Here is a 17,015-nt window from a genome sequence, read left to right as displayed (position 1 = left end):
CTCCCCTCCTAGGAGGGACCAAATGTCGCACCCCTTGAACAAAAGGTGCTAACCAAAGAGTTAGACGCCACAGGGCGTTGAAAGAGAATGGCCAGCGCAGAAATCTGACCCTTAATCGTGGCCAACGCCAAACGCTGGTCCACGCCCGTTTGAAGGAAAGCCAACACTCTCGAAACCGAGTACGAGCGAGGGGAATACCCCCTGGACTCACACCAGGCAAAGTAAGACTTCCAAGTACGGTAGTAAATCTTCCCCGAAGAAGCCTTCCTAGCCTTGATCAAGGTGGGAATGACCTCAGGGGAAAGACCCCTATCCTTCAGGACCTGGCTTTCAACAGCCAGGCCGTTAAAGCCAGCGACTGTAAAGCAGGATGGAATATCGGTCCTTGAGACAGGAGATCTTCTCGAAGTGGCAGACGCCACGGAGCGTCGACCGCCAGATTCACGAGATCTGCGTATTCACGAGATCTGCGTACCAAGACCGGCGAGGCCAGTCCGGTGCCACCAGAATCACCGTGCGCGGTTCCGAGGCCAACCTGCGAAGGAGCCTGGACAGCAGCTGAATCGGTGGAAAGGCATACATCAGACGATACTGATGCCAGGGCGCCACTAACGCGTCTGAGGCGTCTGCCCGAGGATCGCGCGTCCTTGCCACGAACCTTTCCACCTTGTTGTTCAGACGAGACGCGAACAGGTCCACATCTGGGGACCCCCACTTCGCGCACAACATCTGGAAGACATCCGGGTGAAGGGACCATTCTCCCTGGTCCAGGGTCTGGCGGCTCAAATAATCCGCCTGCCAGTTCTCCACCCCCGGAATGTGAACTGCCGATATCGCCGGGACGTGCGTCTCGGCCCAAGACAGAATGTCGGCTACTTCCCGAGCCGCCCGGGCACTCCTGGTGCCCCCTTGGTGGTTGATGTAGGCCACCGCTGTGGCATTGTCCGTCTGAACCTGAACTGGACGGCCCTGAAGCCTGTCCGTCCAACGCAGAAGACAGAGATTTATCGCTCGCAATTCCAGAATATTGATCGGAAGGGAGGATTCCTCCTCCGACCAAGTTCCTTGGGCGGACAGAACGCCCAGAACACCACCCCAGCCAGACAGGCTGGCATCCGTGGTGACCACCGTCCACGACAAAGGACGAAAGGACTTGCCCCCCGACACCGCCGGGGACTGGAGCCACCACAAAAGACCCCTTCGGGTGAGATGGCTCAACGACAGTCGCAGATCCAGAGATTGCGGACGCCCGTCCCACTTGGCCAGGACCTCCGCCTGAAGCTCCCGTGTGTGAAACTGGGCGAAGGGAATCGCCTCGAAGGCCGAAACCATCAATCCCAGACACCTCATACACGTCCGGAGGGACGAGCACTGATTGACTCTGAGGGACCTGACTTCACACTGAAGTGTCCGAAGCTTGTCTTCCGGCAGGAAGACCTTCGCTTGAACAGAGTCCAGAATCATCCCCAGGTAGGGAAGACGAACCGACGGACACAACGTTGACTTTGGAAAATTGATCGTCCAGCCGAATTCCTGCAGAGTCTGCATCGTGATGGACAGGTCGTTCACCAGGCCCTGACTGGTCGCGGACCGAATCAGGATATCGTCCAGATACCCCAGGACAAAAATGCCCTGGGCCCTCAATAAGGCCAGAACCGGCGCAAGCACCTTGGTGAAAACCCGCGGAGCCGAGGCGAGACCAAAGGGCAACGCCACGAATTGATAGTGATCCTCCGCAATGGCAAAACGAAGGTACCTCTGGTGACCCTCGAAAATGGGGATGTGAAGGTACGCATCCTTCAAGTCGATGGAGGCCATGAATTCCCCCGGAACCAGGGCAGCCACCACCGATCGCAGGGATTCCATGCGGAACTTGCGAACCCGCACAAAGCGGTTCAGAGCTTTCAAGTCCAGAATCGGACGTACCTTGCCCTCCTTTCTGGGCACAGTGAACAGATTGGAATAGAACCCCCGAAATCTGTCCTGATGAGGCACCGGAACCACCACTCCCTGGGCCCGCAGGTCCCGCACCACCAGGTGCAGATCCCGCAAGCGCTCCGGAGTCAGCTGAAGATTTGAGGGGAAAAATCTGCTCGCCGGCCGAGAGAGAAACTCCATCTTGTATCCAGATCGAACGATTTCCTGAACCCACCTGTCCCGAACGCGGTCCAGCCAGGGTTGAAGAAAACAGAGCAAACGTCCCCCCACCCCAGAAACGGGTGAGGGCGCCCCTTCAGGCTGCATTGTTATGGGCAGCGGATGCGGACTGGCCGGACTTCTGTTTACCCGTCCACGGCTTCTTCTGGGAGCCTTGGCATTTGAAGGGCTTGCCCTTATAGTGCGACCGAAAGGCACGAAAGGACCCCTGAGGGCCTAAACGAGGCATTCTTACCACAAACAAACTTATTCTTGTGAGATTGGGGCAAGAGAGTGCTCTTACCCCCAGAAATACCCTTTATCAGAGTATCCAAAGATTCGCCAAAAAGGCGAGATCCCGCGTAGGGTAAATTAGCCAAAGTCTTGCGGGAAGACTGGTCAACAGACCAACATGTCAGCCATATCAGGCGACGGTTCAAGACCGCCACACTAGAAAGACGCGCAGCCAAAGGGACTAAATCCAAGTCCGCATCACACAAATACATGACACCCTGATGAATCTGATCCACCATAGCCAAAGTTGTCGGCGGGGCAGAGTCAGCCACCAGAGTGCGCCGGAGCACCTGCGTCCAATCCGCAATAGCCTGGGCTGCCATAATGGAAGCAAAAATAGGCTTCAGCATAGAGCCAGCAACCGTATAAGCATGACGGGCCAGAGATTCCAACCTCCTGTCCGTCGGGTCCCGGAACACCGGGGTATCCTCAGCAGGGATCGCAGTTGATTTATTCAAAATCGCCACCGCATGATCCACCTGAGGTGGTACACACCAACTCTCATCAGTAGCTGGTGTAAAGGGATAACGCAGCTTGAACCTACTCGGCACAGCAAAAGGCTTCTTTAAATTGCGCCATTGCTCATCCACCGCACGCTGAAATTCCGTAGAGCAAGGAAAAACCTGCGATGTTCTGCGTTTCCTTTGGTCCCATAAGAGGACATCAAAGCAGGAGGACATGGTTCATCCTGCAAATGCAGCGTTTGTTTGATAGAAGCAACCAACTCATCCATGAGTGCAAGCTCTTCAGACGAGCCAGGGGGAGAATTATCAACCCCTTCCACCTCAGCCTCCCCGTCAGACCCCACAAGGTCTAGGGATGAGTGAGACCCTGAGAAGGGCACTCCAGCCATAGCAGCCCCATCGCCCTCTGAATCAGAGGAAATAGACACCCTGGGCCGTTTTGTGGATCGATCAGCCACCAGAATCTGCACTTGAGCAGCTAAGTTTGCCACAATAGTGGCCAGATCAGCCCCCTCGGGGGAAGCAGCAGCCCCTTGGCCCCCCACCAAGGTGGGAGGAAACTTGCAATCCTGAGAATCCATGCCCCAGCAAAATAAGTAATAAAGGGTACTGCCCCTTTAAGATCGCGGCGATCGCGGCGAGCGCAGCCCACCGCACCCACTGAATACATTGACCCCCACAGGGACAAGAAACTGGGCAAGGAATACAGGAAAAAAGGAAATATAAAACCTGGAGAAAGCACACAGGCTGCTGCACCGATCGCTGTCCCAGAGCAAAAGGAAGTAATGCAAGACTGACCGCCCCTATGAAGCCTATGCAAGGCTACACAAACATGGCCGCTCGGCTGAGGAATCCTTGGGCAAATAGAACATGGCGCCGACATGTGGCCTGATCGATCGCCGCTCAAGATGGCGGCGTTTGGCGCCAAAAACGCTGTGCAGTACCTCACAGGACCTGCCACCATGATTTTGCCTCAAAAAAATGGCGGATCGCCGCACAGCATGCCCAAAATCTGACTGCTTCACTATGACACCCAGCAGAGCCCCCCCCTCACAGCCCACACACAGGCAGCAAGTCCACACAGGAACTGACAGGGAGCACAGCAGCCACACAGACATGCAGGTTCACACAGTCCCAGACTGACACCCAAATAGACAGGTCCCCACATAGAGTTACACTTACCAGTCCGGATGGCGTGGGGAGCCTGCTCCAGCGACCAAACTGCTGCACTGAGGACAGGGAGTGTCGCAAGCATGAGGCAGCTGAACTGCGGTGCGAAACCGCAATGGCGTCCAGGGAGGTAGCCACCTCACCGATAGCATCCCTGCAGCGAACAGGGATGGGTCGTTCAATGTGCCAGGGCAAAACCTAAGCTGAACGCTCGATGGCAGGCTGGGAAGCCCCTGGCCCTGAGCCCTGGGAACCAGGGTGGCCAGACTGAGACCCAGCTCCGCATGATCATCTTCATCAGAAGAAACTAACTAACGCTGAAAATAAACAGCTAAGTAAAAGAAAGAGAAAAAACTTCAAATAAAATCAAAAAGAGAAAAGAAGCTGAGACTAAGAGCCCCAGCACAGGAACAGCCCAACCTACTCCTGAGCTAGGCATTAGAAACTGAGTTGGAAATGCAGGAATCAGGGAGGTATTGACTGAGGGGACCACCCCCTGGGGGTGGGATATGCTAAAAGCTTTGATAATATATTCTGTTGCCTAGCTACTCCTACGGAGCAAAGGTCAATAACCCCATTAGTGACGAATATGAAGAGGCGGCGACTGTCGGAGGACGTAAGAGAAAATGGAGTTTACAAACTGATCTGGCAGTAGTAAATAGAAGGAGTTGATACATGGATTTGCAGAGGGAACAGACAGTGTAGAGGAGAAGAAGCAAAGTTGCATAGATCAGGAAGCAGTCTGGGGGAGAGGAGTGGGAAGCCCAGCTACATAAAGCACACTAAACTGCACTGGAACAAGATAACAGGCAGCTATGGAACCGGTGTAACAGTAAATTCTTCACCCCATGGGAATGCAGCTGATCAGCTGTGACTGTCAGGAAGACAGAGCAAAGGGGAAGAGAGATGAAAAAAAATATACAGGCTGGGAAAAGGAGTATAGGAAGAACTGCAGGGAGAGAAACAAAGTTACAGAGATAAACTCAGGAGCAGAGCTAGCATTAGAGCCAGGCTGGGAGGAGGGGGCCCACACTGGGAGGGTGGATTAGTGAGGGACAACCGTCTCTTTCTAAGCAGATATAAGCTGGCAGCAGGGAAAGGGGGAACGATCAGCTTTCAGCTGTTGGGAGTAAGATTTCTGTAAATGTCGTTCATCACTAATCCCCCCCTCCCCGTGTAGGCCCCCTCTGTGCGATCGAGCCCCCTACAAAAGGACTGGTAGTCCCCACTATCAGCAGCCCTGGCTTCAGAGGTCAAGTGGAATCCATGCCTGGACAAGTTATGGAGGATGGTTATACTGTTATGGCTGATCGCTGTATGTGACCTATAGTTAGAAACTCAGAGAGTTTAGAGTTGGGGCCACACTTATCAGAGGTGTTTTGGCATAGCAGTGTGGCTTCCATAAATATTTGCAAATGTATGCAACTAAAACCTGAGTAGTTAAACAGATTTGTTTTTCTGCTGACTTGAAATATGCACTGTATGCATGGTCAGGTCAAGAGATTCTACAAATAATGGGACCGCAAATCAAGAATGTGAGGCTTTTAATATCTTCTGCTTATATGTCCTGTATAGCAGGACAATCTACAGATCCATATGCAAAATGCAGTAATGAAAATATGATGGACAGCAAAGAGATATAAATTAGAGGAAGGCCCCTTTCACACGGGCTTTCCGATCAGGTCCGCCTGTCGTTTTTTTCAGGCGGACCCGATCAGATGCTTCATGCAGCCCTATGGAGTGGCGGATGTCTGCGATGACATCTCCGCTGACACCCGCTGCTATCCGATCCGATCCATGAAATCCAGATGGATGGAAGCCCCATTCTCCATGCATCTGGAGGATCGGATGGAAACTGACAGGCGGTTCGTTATCATCCGATCTCCCATAGAGGAGAGCGGAGATCTGACAGCTCCGTCTCTGCAAAGTAAGCCAAGACGGACCCGTCATCCGCCATCTCAGCAGGGATCGGCGGATTGATCCCCGCTGAGCAAAACCGTGTCCGCCAGGCGGAAAGCCTGTGTGAAAGGAGCCTTAAGCTAAATTCTCAGGTAAATGATCTAAGAAAAAAACGACACACACAACACTTGCCTGCCATTTACCAGTCTTCACCTAAAACCTGCTGCCCAAAACCGGCCCATATGGTGTCTGCCCTGTCTGGGCCTATATCTCCAATGTCCAAGCTGTGCAATACCCATACCGTCCCTCCAACTTACATACCCCAATGAAATGCTGCAGCTACAAACTGGTACTGCAGGGGGCATAACTAAGCTCCTCATTTAGAGGTGGAGGCTGACCTTTGCAGGAGGAGCTCCTATGTTCGTGGGCTCACTGGACACTCTGGGTGCCAGCCTTGGGCAGCTTGGGTCAAGGCAGGTGTAATTCCTGTACTATGTTCTCTCCGCTCACCTTCCACAGCAGGTAGTGTCCTGTCCGCCTTCTCCGGGAAGGAATGCGCTTCCTCCTGCTTGATCCACAGCGCCAGCTCTGGATTAAACACCGCATTGTCTGCATTGGGGGAGAACCAGGAGTGAAAAAGCATCATGGAAACAAACAAGGGGGTAGATTTACTAAAACTGGAGTACTCAATCTGGTGCAGCTGTGCATGGTAGCCAATCAGCTTCTAACTTCAGCTTGTCCAATTAAGCGTTGACAAAAAAAAAAAAACACTGGAAGCGGATTGGTTTCTATGCATTTTTTTTTTTTTTTTTTTTTTCAATCCAAGGCCTCAATGTGTTACACCATAAATCATGAAACAACTGAATAAAATAGCTTATGTAACCACTTAAGTACTGGGTACTTTCATTTCCCCCCCCCCCCCCCCCCCCCCCCCGCCCAGGCCAACTTGCAGTGCTGTCAGAGTTTGAATGACAATTACTCGGGCATGCAACACTGTACTTAAATTACATTTTTATTAAAAAAAATTCACACAAATAGATCTTTCTTTTGGTGGTATTTAATCACAGCTGGGTTTTTTTTATTTTGTTTTTGCTAAATAAATACTTTAAAAAAAAAAAAAACTATCGGTTCCAGTAAATGCTGCCCCTCCTGCCCAGGTTCCTTCTCCTTCTGCTGCCTAGGCCTTCCTGTGCTCCTCTGGTTCCCATCACTCACTGTGTTCATCAACAACTGAAGTATAGTAAACTGTGCTAATGTAATTTTGTGAATAAAACCTTTCCGTTAGCATTACATACCTTATTTTAGACCCTGTGAAGTCATCACTGGGTCTCTGTTCTTCTATTATGCAATGCAGGCAGATTACTGCTGGTGGGAGGGGCCGGTAGGGCAATGTACCTAGCTTCCTGAAAACATCACAGCACCCTTCCTCAGTGCTGCTCTGAAGAGCCCTCAGCCCTGGTGCAAGCAGTGGGAGGAGTTATGCAAATATCAAGATGCCTTGATGGATGGGTGTATGGGGTGATCCTAAGTGAACTGTATTTGCATGAAGACCACCCTAGGTAAAAACTCACAAGTGAAGCTGAGCCTCTGATCCAAAGAACTGAAATCCAATCACTGGGAAGGACAGGCTAGGGATAGTTGGGCTGGGGAAGGCTAGATGATGCTGGACGATCTCCAGCCAGGGAAGGCAAATACAGTCCGGTCCATAAATATTCTGACATAGACACAAATCTAATCTTTTTGGCTCTATACACCACCACAATGGATTTGAAATGAAACAAATAAGATGGGCTTTAAATGCAGAGTTTCAGCTTTAATTTGAGGGTATTTACACCAAAATCAGGTGAAAGGTGTAGGAAATACAACAGTTTGTATATGTGCCTCCCACTTTTTAAAGGGACCAAAAGTAATGGGACAAATGGCTGCTCAGCTGTTCCATGGCCAGGTGTGTGTTATTCCCTCATTATCCCATTTACAAGGAGCAGATAAAAGGTCCAGAGTTAATTTCAAGTCTGCTATTTGCATTTGGAATCTGTTGCTGTCAACTCTCAATATGAGATCCAAAGAGCTGTCATTATCAGTGAAGCAAGCCATCATTAGGCTGAAAAAAACAAAACAAACCCATCAGAGAGATAGCAAAAACATTAGGTGTGGTCAAATCAACTGTTTGGAACATCCTTAAAAAGAAAGAACGCACCGGTGAGCTCAGCAACACCAAAAGACCCGGAAGACCATGGAAAACAACTGTGGTGGATGACCGAAGAATTCTTTCCCTGGTGAAGAAAACCCTTCACAACAGTTGGCCAGATCAAGAACACTCTCCAGGAGGTAGGTGTATGTGTGTCAAAGTCAACAATCAAGAGAAGACTTGGCCTGGCCATGGAACAGCTGAGCAGCCAATTGTCCCATTACTTTTGGTCCCTTAAAAAGTGGGAGGCACATATACAAACTGTTGTAATTCCTACACCTTTCACCTGATTTGAGTGTAAATACCCTCAAATTATAGCTAAAAGTGCAGATGGACAATGACCCGAAGCATACTGCGAAAGCAACCAAAGAGTTTTTTAAGGGAAAGAAGTGCAATGTTATGCAATGGCCAAGTCAATCACCTGACCTGAATCCGATTGAGCATGCATTTCACTTGCTGAAGACAAAACTGAAGGGAAAATGCCCCAAGAACAAGCAGGAACTGAAGACAGTTGCAGTAGAGGCCTGGCAGAGCATCACCAGGGATGAAACCCAGCGTCTGGTGATGTCTATGCGTTCCAGACTTAAGGCTGTAATTGACTGCAAAGGATTTGCAACCAAGCATTAAAAAGTGAAAGCTTGATTTATGATTGTTAATCTGTCCCGTTACTTTTGGTCCCTTAAAAAGTGGGAGGAACATATACAAACTGTTGTAATTCCTACACCGTTCACCTGATTGGGATGTAAATACCCTCAAATTAAAGCTGAAAGTCTGCAGTTAAAGCACATCTTGTTTGTTTCATTTCAAATCCATTGTGGTGGTGTATAGAGCCAAAAAGATTAGAATTGCGTAGATGTCCCAAATATTTATGGACCTGACTGTATAAGTCAAGCTCTAACATCTGTTTGGAGCTTGCCTTTTACTTTAATCAAACCAATCTGACCACATTCAAATAGGAATAGAAAATTCTTAATATCATAAAAAGTTTCTATTCGGGTGGCCCCTGATTACAGTAATCTGAAACCTGATTGGTTATTAAGGCTCACCGCACTTTACGTGACCCGACAGCTGCATACATACCGGAGTCTTTGCTCTCCTCCATTTTTGGCGTGGGGGTCTGGCTGCTTTGTTCGCTGGTCACGCCCTCCATTTTCACCCGCAGTAAGATGTCGGGTTTGATGGACGGCAGCTGCAGCACGCTGTTCGAGACGTTAGCCATGCGTTCTTCCAGCTTGTCGCCGTGTGAAACCCAGGCTGGAGGGAACAACAGAGGAGCATCAGGAAAATTCAGACTTCTTATTTCACCTGGAATTTCAACTTCACCGATTCAGGCAAAACCGTTACCCGAGACTAGAGCTGCATGATTAATCGTTACAAAATTGCGATCTCGATTCACCCTCCCCCACTATCTTAAAACTGCATTTCCTTGATTCTTACAAAGCCGTTCTCTGCTCATCCACAGCTGTCAAAAAAAAAAAAAAAAAGAGAGTCTCTGGCAAATGTCTATCAACATTGTGAAGGCTGCTAGATAACTATAAAACATAATGCTTTACAATGTAGAATTTCCTTCTTTTAGATCAAGGGAATGAACTTCCGTCTGTAAGGCTCCGTTCACATTGCCGCGATCCGACTTGGGGGGGCGACCTCCAAGGTTGCGGTGCTAGCAGCGCGCCGCGACCTCGGAGCGGCCGCCACGGACTTCATAACATTGAAGTCTATGGCGGTCGCCTCCGGGTCACCCCAAAGAAGCTCCGGACCCTTTTTCTGAGTCGGAGCGACTTGTGTCGCTCCTATTAGAACGGGTCCGCAGCTTCCCTATGGAAGGCGACCTGTGAGGAGACCAGGTCGCCTCACAGGTCGCCTTAGTGTGAACGGGGACTAAGTGATGGCAGTTTAACCTCAAGTAAACTTCTCCAAAAAAAAAAAAAGAAAAAAAGAAAAAGAAAAAAGGCATAATGAGCTAGTATGCATTGCATACTAGCTCATTATGAAATACTTACCTTAAAACGAAGCCCCCGCAGTGCCACCCACTCAGCTACAGGACGGCCGACATGTCCGGCCATCCTGCTTCCTGGTTCGCATCCTCCGGCCATCTGATTGGCGATAACACGGCACAGGATTCTGAAGGAACGGCACCAGGTGGCCGTCATCGGCTGCATGCACTGTAAATATCTCCTAAACAGTGCTTGTTTAGGAGATTTGTATAGAACCTATAGGTAAAAGTCTTTAATGTGGGTTTATAACCACTTTAAAGCCTAGGTCTTTTTCTGACATTTATTGCTTACAAGTTAAAATCTGCATTTTTTTGCTAGAAAATCACACACACACACACACACACATATATAAGAGAAGTCCACAGGGATTGCTGCACAAATATTCTTTTATTAGAAAAACATCCAAAAGTACTAGATTTATTTCTGTATGAGGAATACGTATTTCGAAACGTTACTATCGAAATACTCTGATATTGTACTGGTATGTACTTTTGGATGTTTTTCTAATAAAGAAAGAATATTTGTGCAGCAATCCCTGTGGACTTGTTCTCTTATACATACAGCCTGTGGGATGGCTTGATTGCTTTGCACACGACTTCAACGAACCATTGCTGTTGTGTTACTCACCATACTTTTGAGATAGATATATATTTTTTTTTTTTTTTTTAGCAGAGACCATAGAGAATAAAATGGGGATCGTTGCAATCTTTTAGGTCACATGTATTTGCGCCAAAGTCTTTCAAACGCAGTTTTTTGGGAAAAAATACACTTTAATGAATTTTAAAAAAACCAAGTCAGCCAATTTTTTTGTATAATGTAAAAGATGATGTTACACCAAGAATTGTGATCTTTAGTCTAAGCCAAAAAAAAAAAAAAAAAAAAAAAAAAAACAAACATATTCGGGATTTTAATTATATCCAGAATAATACAGCTCTACCCGGGACCCACTGAACTTAGATCCATCTATGGCCGTTCCCGTGAAGTCAATATAATGATCGACTTCTGGCAAACCAACTTGATGAAAATTATCCTTTTGTTCAGCGCCATTCAGTGTATTCCCACAGTGGAGGAGCAGCGCCGTTCAGTGTATTCCCACAGTGGAGGAGCAGCGCCATTCAGTGTATTCCCACAGTGGAGGAGCAGCGCCATTCAGTGTATTCCCACAGTGGAGGAGCAGCGCCGTTCAGTGTATTCCCACAGTGGAGGAGCAGCGCCGTTCAGTGTATTCCCACAGTGGAGGAGCAGCGCCATTCAGTGTATTCCCACAGTGGAGGAGCAGCGCCGTTCAGTGTATTCCCACAGTGGAGGAGCAGCGCCGTTCAGTGTATTCCAACAGAGGAGGATCGGCGCAGATCAATGTATTCCGACAGAGGAGGATTAACGCCGATCAATGTATTCCGACAGAGGAGGATTAACGCCGATCAATGTATTCTCACAGTGGAGAAGGGGAGGAGTCCCCACAGTCAGAATACAACACAGCGGGGAGCACTTACCCATCCATCTTGCTTGTATGGATGGGTGGATACACGCAGTTATTTTTAAATAGCCGATGGCTGATCAAAAAAATCTGGATGCATGGTATGGCCAGACTTAGGTGCCAAGAGGCCCCCCCAGCAGTGAGCTGGATTCTTATCCCTAATGGCAGCGGTCACCTTTGAATTTTCCACGGCTCTGTGGACCACCACAGCTGTGCCGTTCAGCCACAAAGATCTGTGAATGAGTAAACTACAAGTCCTGACAGCACTGCGGGACTCATTATCGCAATCGTAGTCCAGTGACATCCCTCAGGCTCCGTCTCTGAAAGTCCATACCTTGGTATGAAGAAAGAGCTGGAGGGAGAGTCTTCAGGAGCCTGTGCATTGCACCCGCCATCCACTGATCAGAGTTGCAATGCAGGCCCATTTGGAAAAAAAAGAAAAAAAAAAAAAAAGGCTTTCTTTTGGCAAATGTGGGTGCATTGGTTTATTTTTTGGCAAAAAAGTGGACACAGCCTGTAAGGATTTGGGGGATGAGGTTAGGGTAGCATTGGGTTGCCTGGTTTAATATATGTACAGTGCTATCAATCCTCACCATTCGCTGCCATTTCTTCCTTACTGAGTTCATCCCTGAAATACGGCTCATCATGCTGTTGAATCCTCACCAGGGTCCCTGGGTTGGCGATCTCATACCCTGAGGAGGGGAATGAAGACAGCCTGGGGTTATCGTAAAACAGACACACTTACCAGTTTAGTTAGAGGAATTGCTGGTGTTAAAGATCTGTGTGGTTTTCTCTGAAAAAGGGGAGAAGAACCCCCATAGCTGTTATCCTAAAACAAGTGTCTTCAAACTATGGTCCTCCAGCTGTTCAGGAACTACAATTCCCATCATGGCCTAGTCAGGTCTGTGAATGTCAGAGTTTTTCAATGCCTCATGAGATGTGTAGTTCCGCAACAGCTGGAGGGCCGTAGTTTGAGGATCCCCCGTCCAAAAATATCAAAGGAAGCCGTCACCCATGAACCTGCAATCCACCCACCTCTGCCACTATAGGTGGTGGCTGATGACGCTTGTCAACACAACCCATGTGTAACAAATCAACACCAGCCTTCACCAAACTTTATTGTACCAGATGAGATCACAGAAAGTCCTCACCCACCATGCATCGTTGAGAGGAGACTTCCTGTGATCTTGTCTTAGAACAATAAAGTTTGGTGAAGGTTGATGTCAGTGTGTGTACCATTTTCAAATATACAACTAAATTCAGTAGGATGCTTTGGGCAATGCAACAGGTCCTCTTTAATGCTCACTCCCTCAGTCACATTTCCTTTGTTCCCTTCGGCCAACAGGAGCAAAGAGAAATGCCAACCAAAGAAAGCCTTTTAGTGGCCATTAGGGCATTCTTATTGGACAAGCTGAAGGCGAGTAGGCGGTGCTTATCCCAGAGGGTAGGGATATCAAGTCGCTAGAACCTGAACTAATAAAAAGGTAACAGACACTTCAAGTCACCAACTTATAGACAGTACTTTTTCAAACTGAAAATGGCAAACTGGGAGTGTCTAATTACTGTCTGTGCTGGCCTAGCTCCTCCATCCCTTCCCTCTTTGCATAACCTTTTATGTAGCACTTCAGGAAGGAGTAAAGGGGAATACTAAGTCACTTGAGGCAGCTGACGTCACCTACAAGATAGTGGCACCCAGAAGAACTCTCAGGGTTTTTGGATGTCTACACAAGAGTAGCTTTTAAAATAGGGATAGAACATGAATAAAATAGGTTATTTGCACATATAAATATTAAAGGAAGATTTTGGTCTGGCAACAGGGTCTCTTAAAAGTGTCACATGACCTTGGCGGCACTGAGAGCATGAAATGTCAGAGAGAGGATTTCTCCTTTGTTGTGTATAAAATGTAGGGAGACTTCAAACTCCAATACTCTCAGGAAGCACGTATCCAAAAAAACCTATCTGGAATGGTGGAGCAAGATCAATGCAGGTGGCAAACGTCTGGGACAACAATGGGAGGAGGGGGTGGTTGATGGGTTTGGGTAGGAGACAGGCCAATATACCAGTGGGGACAGAATGCATCAATACTGGTACAACAATGGGAGGAGGGGGTGGTTGATGGGTTTGGGTAGGTGACAGGGTAATATACCAGTGGGGACAGAATGCATCAATACTGGTACAGCAATGGGAGGAGGGGGTGGTTGATGGGTTTGGGTAGGAGACAGGCCAATATACCAGTGGGGACAGAATGCATCTATACTGGTACAGCAATGGGAGGAGGGGGTGGTTGATGGGTTTGGGTAGGTGACAGGGTAATATACTAGTGGGGACAGAATGCATCTATACTGGTACAGCAATGGGAGGAGGGGGTGGTTGATGGGTTTGGGTAGGTGACAGGGTAATATACTAGTGGGGACAGAATGCATCAATACTGGTACAGCAATGGGAGGAGGGGTGGTTGATGGGTTTGGGTAGGAGACAGGCCAATATACCAGTGGGGACAGAATGCATCAATACTGGTACAGCAATGGGAGGAGAGGGTGGTTGATGGGTTTGGGTAGGAGACAGGCCAATATACCAGTGGGGACAGAATGCATCAATACTGGTACAGCAATGGGAGGAGGGGGTGGTTGTTGGGTTTGGGTAGGAGACAGGCCAATATACCAGTGGGGACAGAATGCATCTATACTGGTACAGCAATGGGAGGAAGGGGTGGTTGATGGGTTTGGGTAGGAGACAGGTCAATATACCCGTGGGGACAGAATGCATCTATACTGGTACAGCAATGGGAGGAGGGGGTGGTTGATGGGTTTGGGTAGGTGACAGGGTAATATACTAGTGGGGACAGAATGCATCAATACTGGTACAGCAATGGGAGGAGGGGGTGGTTGATGGGTTTGGGTAGGAGACAGGCCAATATACCAGTGGGGACAGAATGCATCAATACTGGTACAACAATGGGAGGAGGGGGTGGTTGATGGGTTTGGGTAGGAGACAGGTCAATATACCAGTGGGGACAGAATGCATCAATACTGGTACAGCAATGGGAGGAGGGGGTGGTTGATGGGTTTGGGTAGGTGACAGGGTAATATACTAGTGGGGACAGAATGCATCAATACTGGTACAGCAATGGGAGGAGGGGGTGGTTGATGGGTTTGGGTAGGAGACAGGCCAATATACCAGTGGGGACAGAATGCATCAATACTGGTACAGCAATGGGAGGAGGGGGTGGTTGATGGGTTTGGGTAGGTGACATGGTAATATACTAGTGGGGACAGAATGCATCAATACTGGTACAGCAATGGGAGGAGGGGTGGTTGATGGGTTTGGGTAGGAGACAGGCCAATATACCAGTGGGGACAGAATGCATCAATACTGGTACAGCAATGGGAGGAGGGGGTGGTTGATGGGTTTGGGTAGGTGACAGGGTAATATACCAGTGGGGACAGAATGCATCAATACTGGTACAACAATGGGAGGAGAGGGTGGTTGATGGGTTTGGGTAGGAGACAGGGTAATATACCCGTGGGGACAGAATGCATCTATACTGGTACAGCAATGGGAGGAGGGGGTGGTTGATGGGTTTGGGTAGGTGACAGGGTAATATACTAGTGGGGACAGAATGCATCAATACTGGTACAGCAATGGGAGGAGGGGTGGTTGATGGGTATGGGTAGGAGACAGGCCAATATATCAGTGGGGGCAGAATGCATCAATACTAGTGATCAACCGATATCTTTTTTTTTTTTTTTTTTTTTTATTGCCGATACCGATTTGGTCATCGCATATCGGTATCGACCGATATTTTCGTACATTAAAAATGCTTATTTTTTTTTGGCAGGTACTCTTGTGGAGGGATCTGGGGGTCCCCTTCTCTGCACTTAAAAGCATTCAAAACGCCAAGTTTGGCTGTTTTAAATGCTGTAATTTGTTTGAATTTGGCGCAGAGTACCCGGAAGTGATGTCATGACATCAATTCTGGGTTTTTACATTGAGACCCGATCAGAGCCGAATGCAGCTTTGATCGGGTCGTCTCTTTGGCGGCCGTGGTTGCCAGGGTCTCCCCGTAGGGAGGGGGGGGGGGGGGAACGTTGTAATGACAGCCGAGCGGCTTCTCAGCCACATCGGTGGTCATTACAAGAAAGCCGATCGTTTGCTATGGACGCCGGTACCGGGGTGATGCCTCTAGCTGCAGGCATCACTCCAGTACAAGCACTTTCCCGAAATATCGGTAACCTCAGGGGCCGATTCCGATATATCCAGGAAAGTACATATCGGTCCCACTATATATCAGCTTTGCCGATAATCGGTCGATCCCTAATCAATACTGGTACCACAATGGGAAGAGGGGGTGGTTGATGGGTTTGGGTAGGAGACAGGCTACCATTCCAGTGAGGGGCAGAATGCACCAATACGGATACCATCATGGAGGCCTCCTACAGATATTTTAACCCATCTCAGCCTGTGTCTCCCCTCTATGAATCCTGTTCCCCACAAATTCTGTGACATTTACAGTACAAACAGACAGCTTACCAAGTGCGTTAAGAGCACCATGGATCTCCTTCATGATATTTCGGTACAACTTCTTCTGCCAGTCTGCCAGCAGCTGCCAGTCCCGTTGAGAGAAGTAGATGGCCACATCATTAAATGTCACGGTGCCCTGAGATAGAAAAGGATGGGGGGGACCCCGATGAGTGTCACACCAACACTACAGGAGAACACTTGGGACATGGGAAGATCAGGGGGTAGACAACCAGGCTCACCACAAACACCAAAATCTACCGGTCCTGAAAAGCCCTGTTATTTTTTGGTGGAACTAGAGACATCATAAGCTGGAACTTTAGACCTCATAATACCTTATTAACACCTTCGCCACCACACAATAGCCGAATGACAAGTATAGCGCAGCCACACCTTGCACATGCTGCCTGCATCCCCCCCTGCGATGCGCATCAGCAATGATCTGCGATCGCTGCATCCTTCGGAGGTAAAGAGCCAATCGTCCAAACACAGCTGATCACAATGTAAACCGGACTTGCCGTTATCAGCAATCCTCTCCTCACACTGACAGCGTGTGAATAGAGAAGAGCTGATAACCGGCAAATTCACACAGGGGACATCTGCACTGACAATCAGGGCACCGATCATCAGTGCAGCCCCAACAGTGCCTACTGTCAGTTCTCCCCAGTCCATGCCACCTATCTGCACAGCCTCATCAGCTCTCACATCAGTGAAGGAGAAAAATTACTTATTTATAAAATGTTATAAACAGAGAAACGTTTTCTTTTTTCAAAATTCTTGGTTGTTTGCCGTTTGTTTAGCAAAAAATATAAACCCAGTGGCGATTAAATACCACCAAAACAAAGCCCTATTGGTCCTAAAAAAGTGATAAAAAT

The 17,015-nt window shown here is 48.5% G+C and overlaps 1 protein-coding gene across 1 annotated transcript in view; it reads right to left on the bottom strand.

The window, feature by feature from the left end:
* The window catches only part of LOC309550886 (uncharacterized protein), a 43,549-nt gene extending 27,275 nt beyond the window's left edge, over positions 1-16,274 (bottom strand). The window contains exons 1-4 of the mRNA XM_082251268.1: positions 16,153-16,274; positions 12,216-12,314; positions 9,232-9,405; positions 6,474-6,572 (exon numbers count right to left, since the gene is read on the bottom strand). Of these exons, the coding sequence (XP_082107394.1) occupies positions 6,474-6,572; positions 9,232-9,405; positions 12,216-12,314; positions 16,153-16,186 (406 nt within the window). The 5' untranslated portion in view covers positions 16,187-16,274. The remainder of the gene's footprint in view (positions 1-6,473; positions 6,573-9,231; positions 9,406-12,215; positions 12,315-16,152) is intronic.
* Positions 16,275-17,015: the final 741 nt, after the last annotated feature.

Source organism: Pelophylax lessonae, assembly GCF_965119305.1.
Source record: "Pelophylax lessonae genome assembly, chromosome: 3".
Classification (NCBI taxonomy): domain Eukaryota; kingdom Metazoa; phylum Chordata; class Amphibia; order Anura; family Ranidae; genus Pelophylax; species Pelophylax lessonae.
Note: the sequence above shows the minus strand (reverse complement) of the source record. Positions and strands in the feature narration are given on the sequence as shown.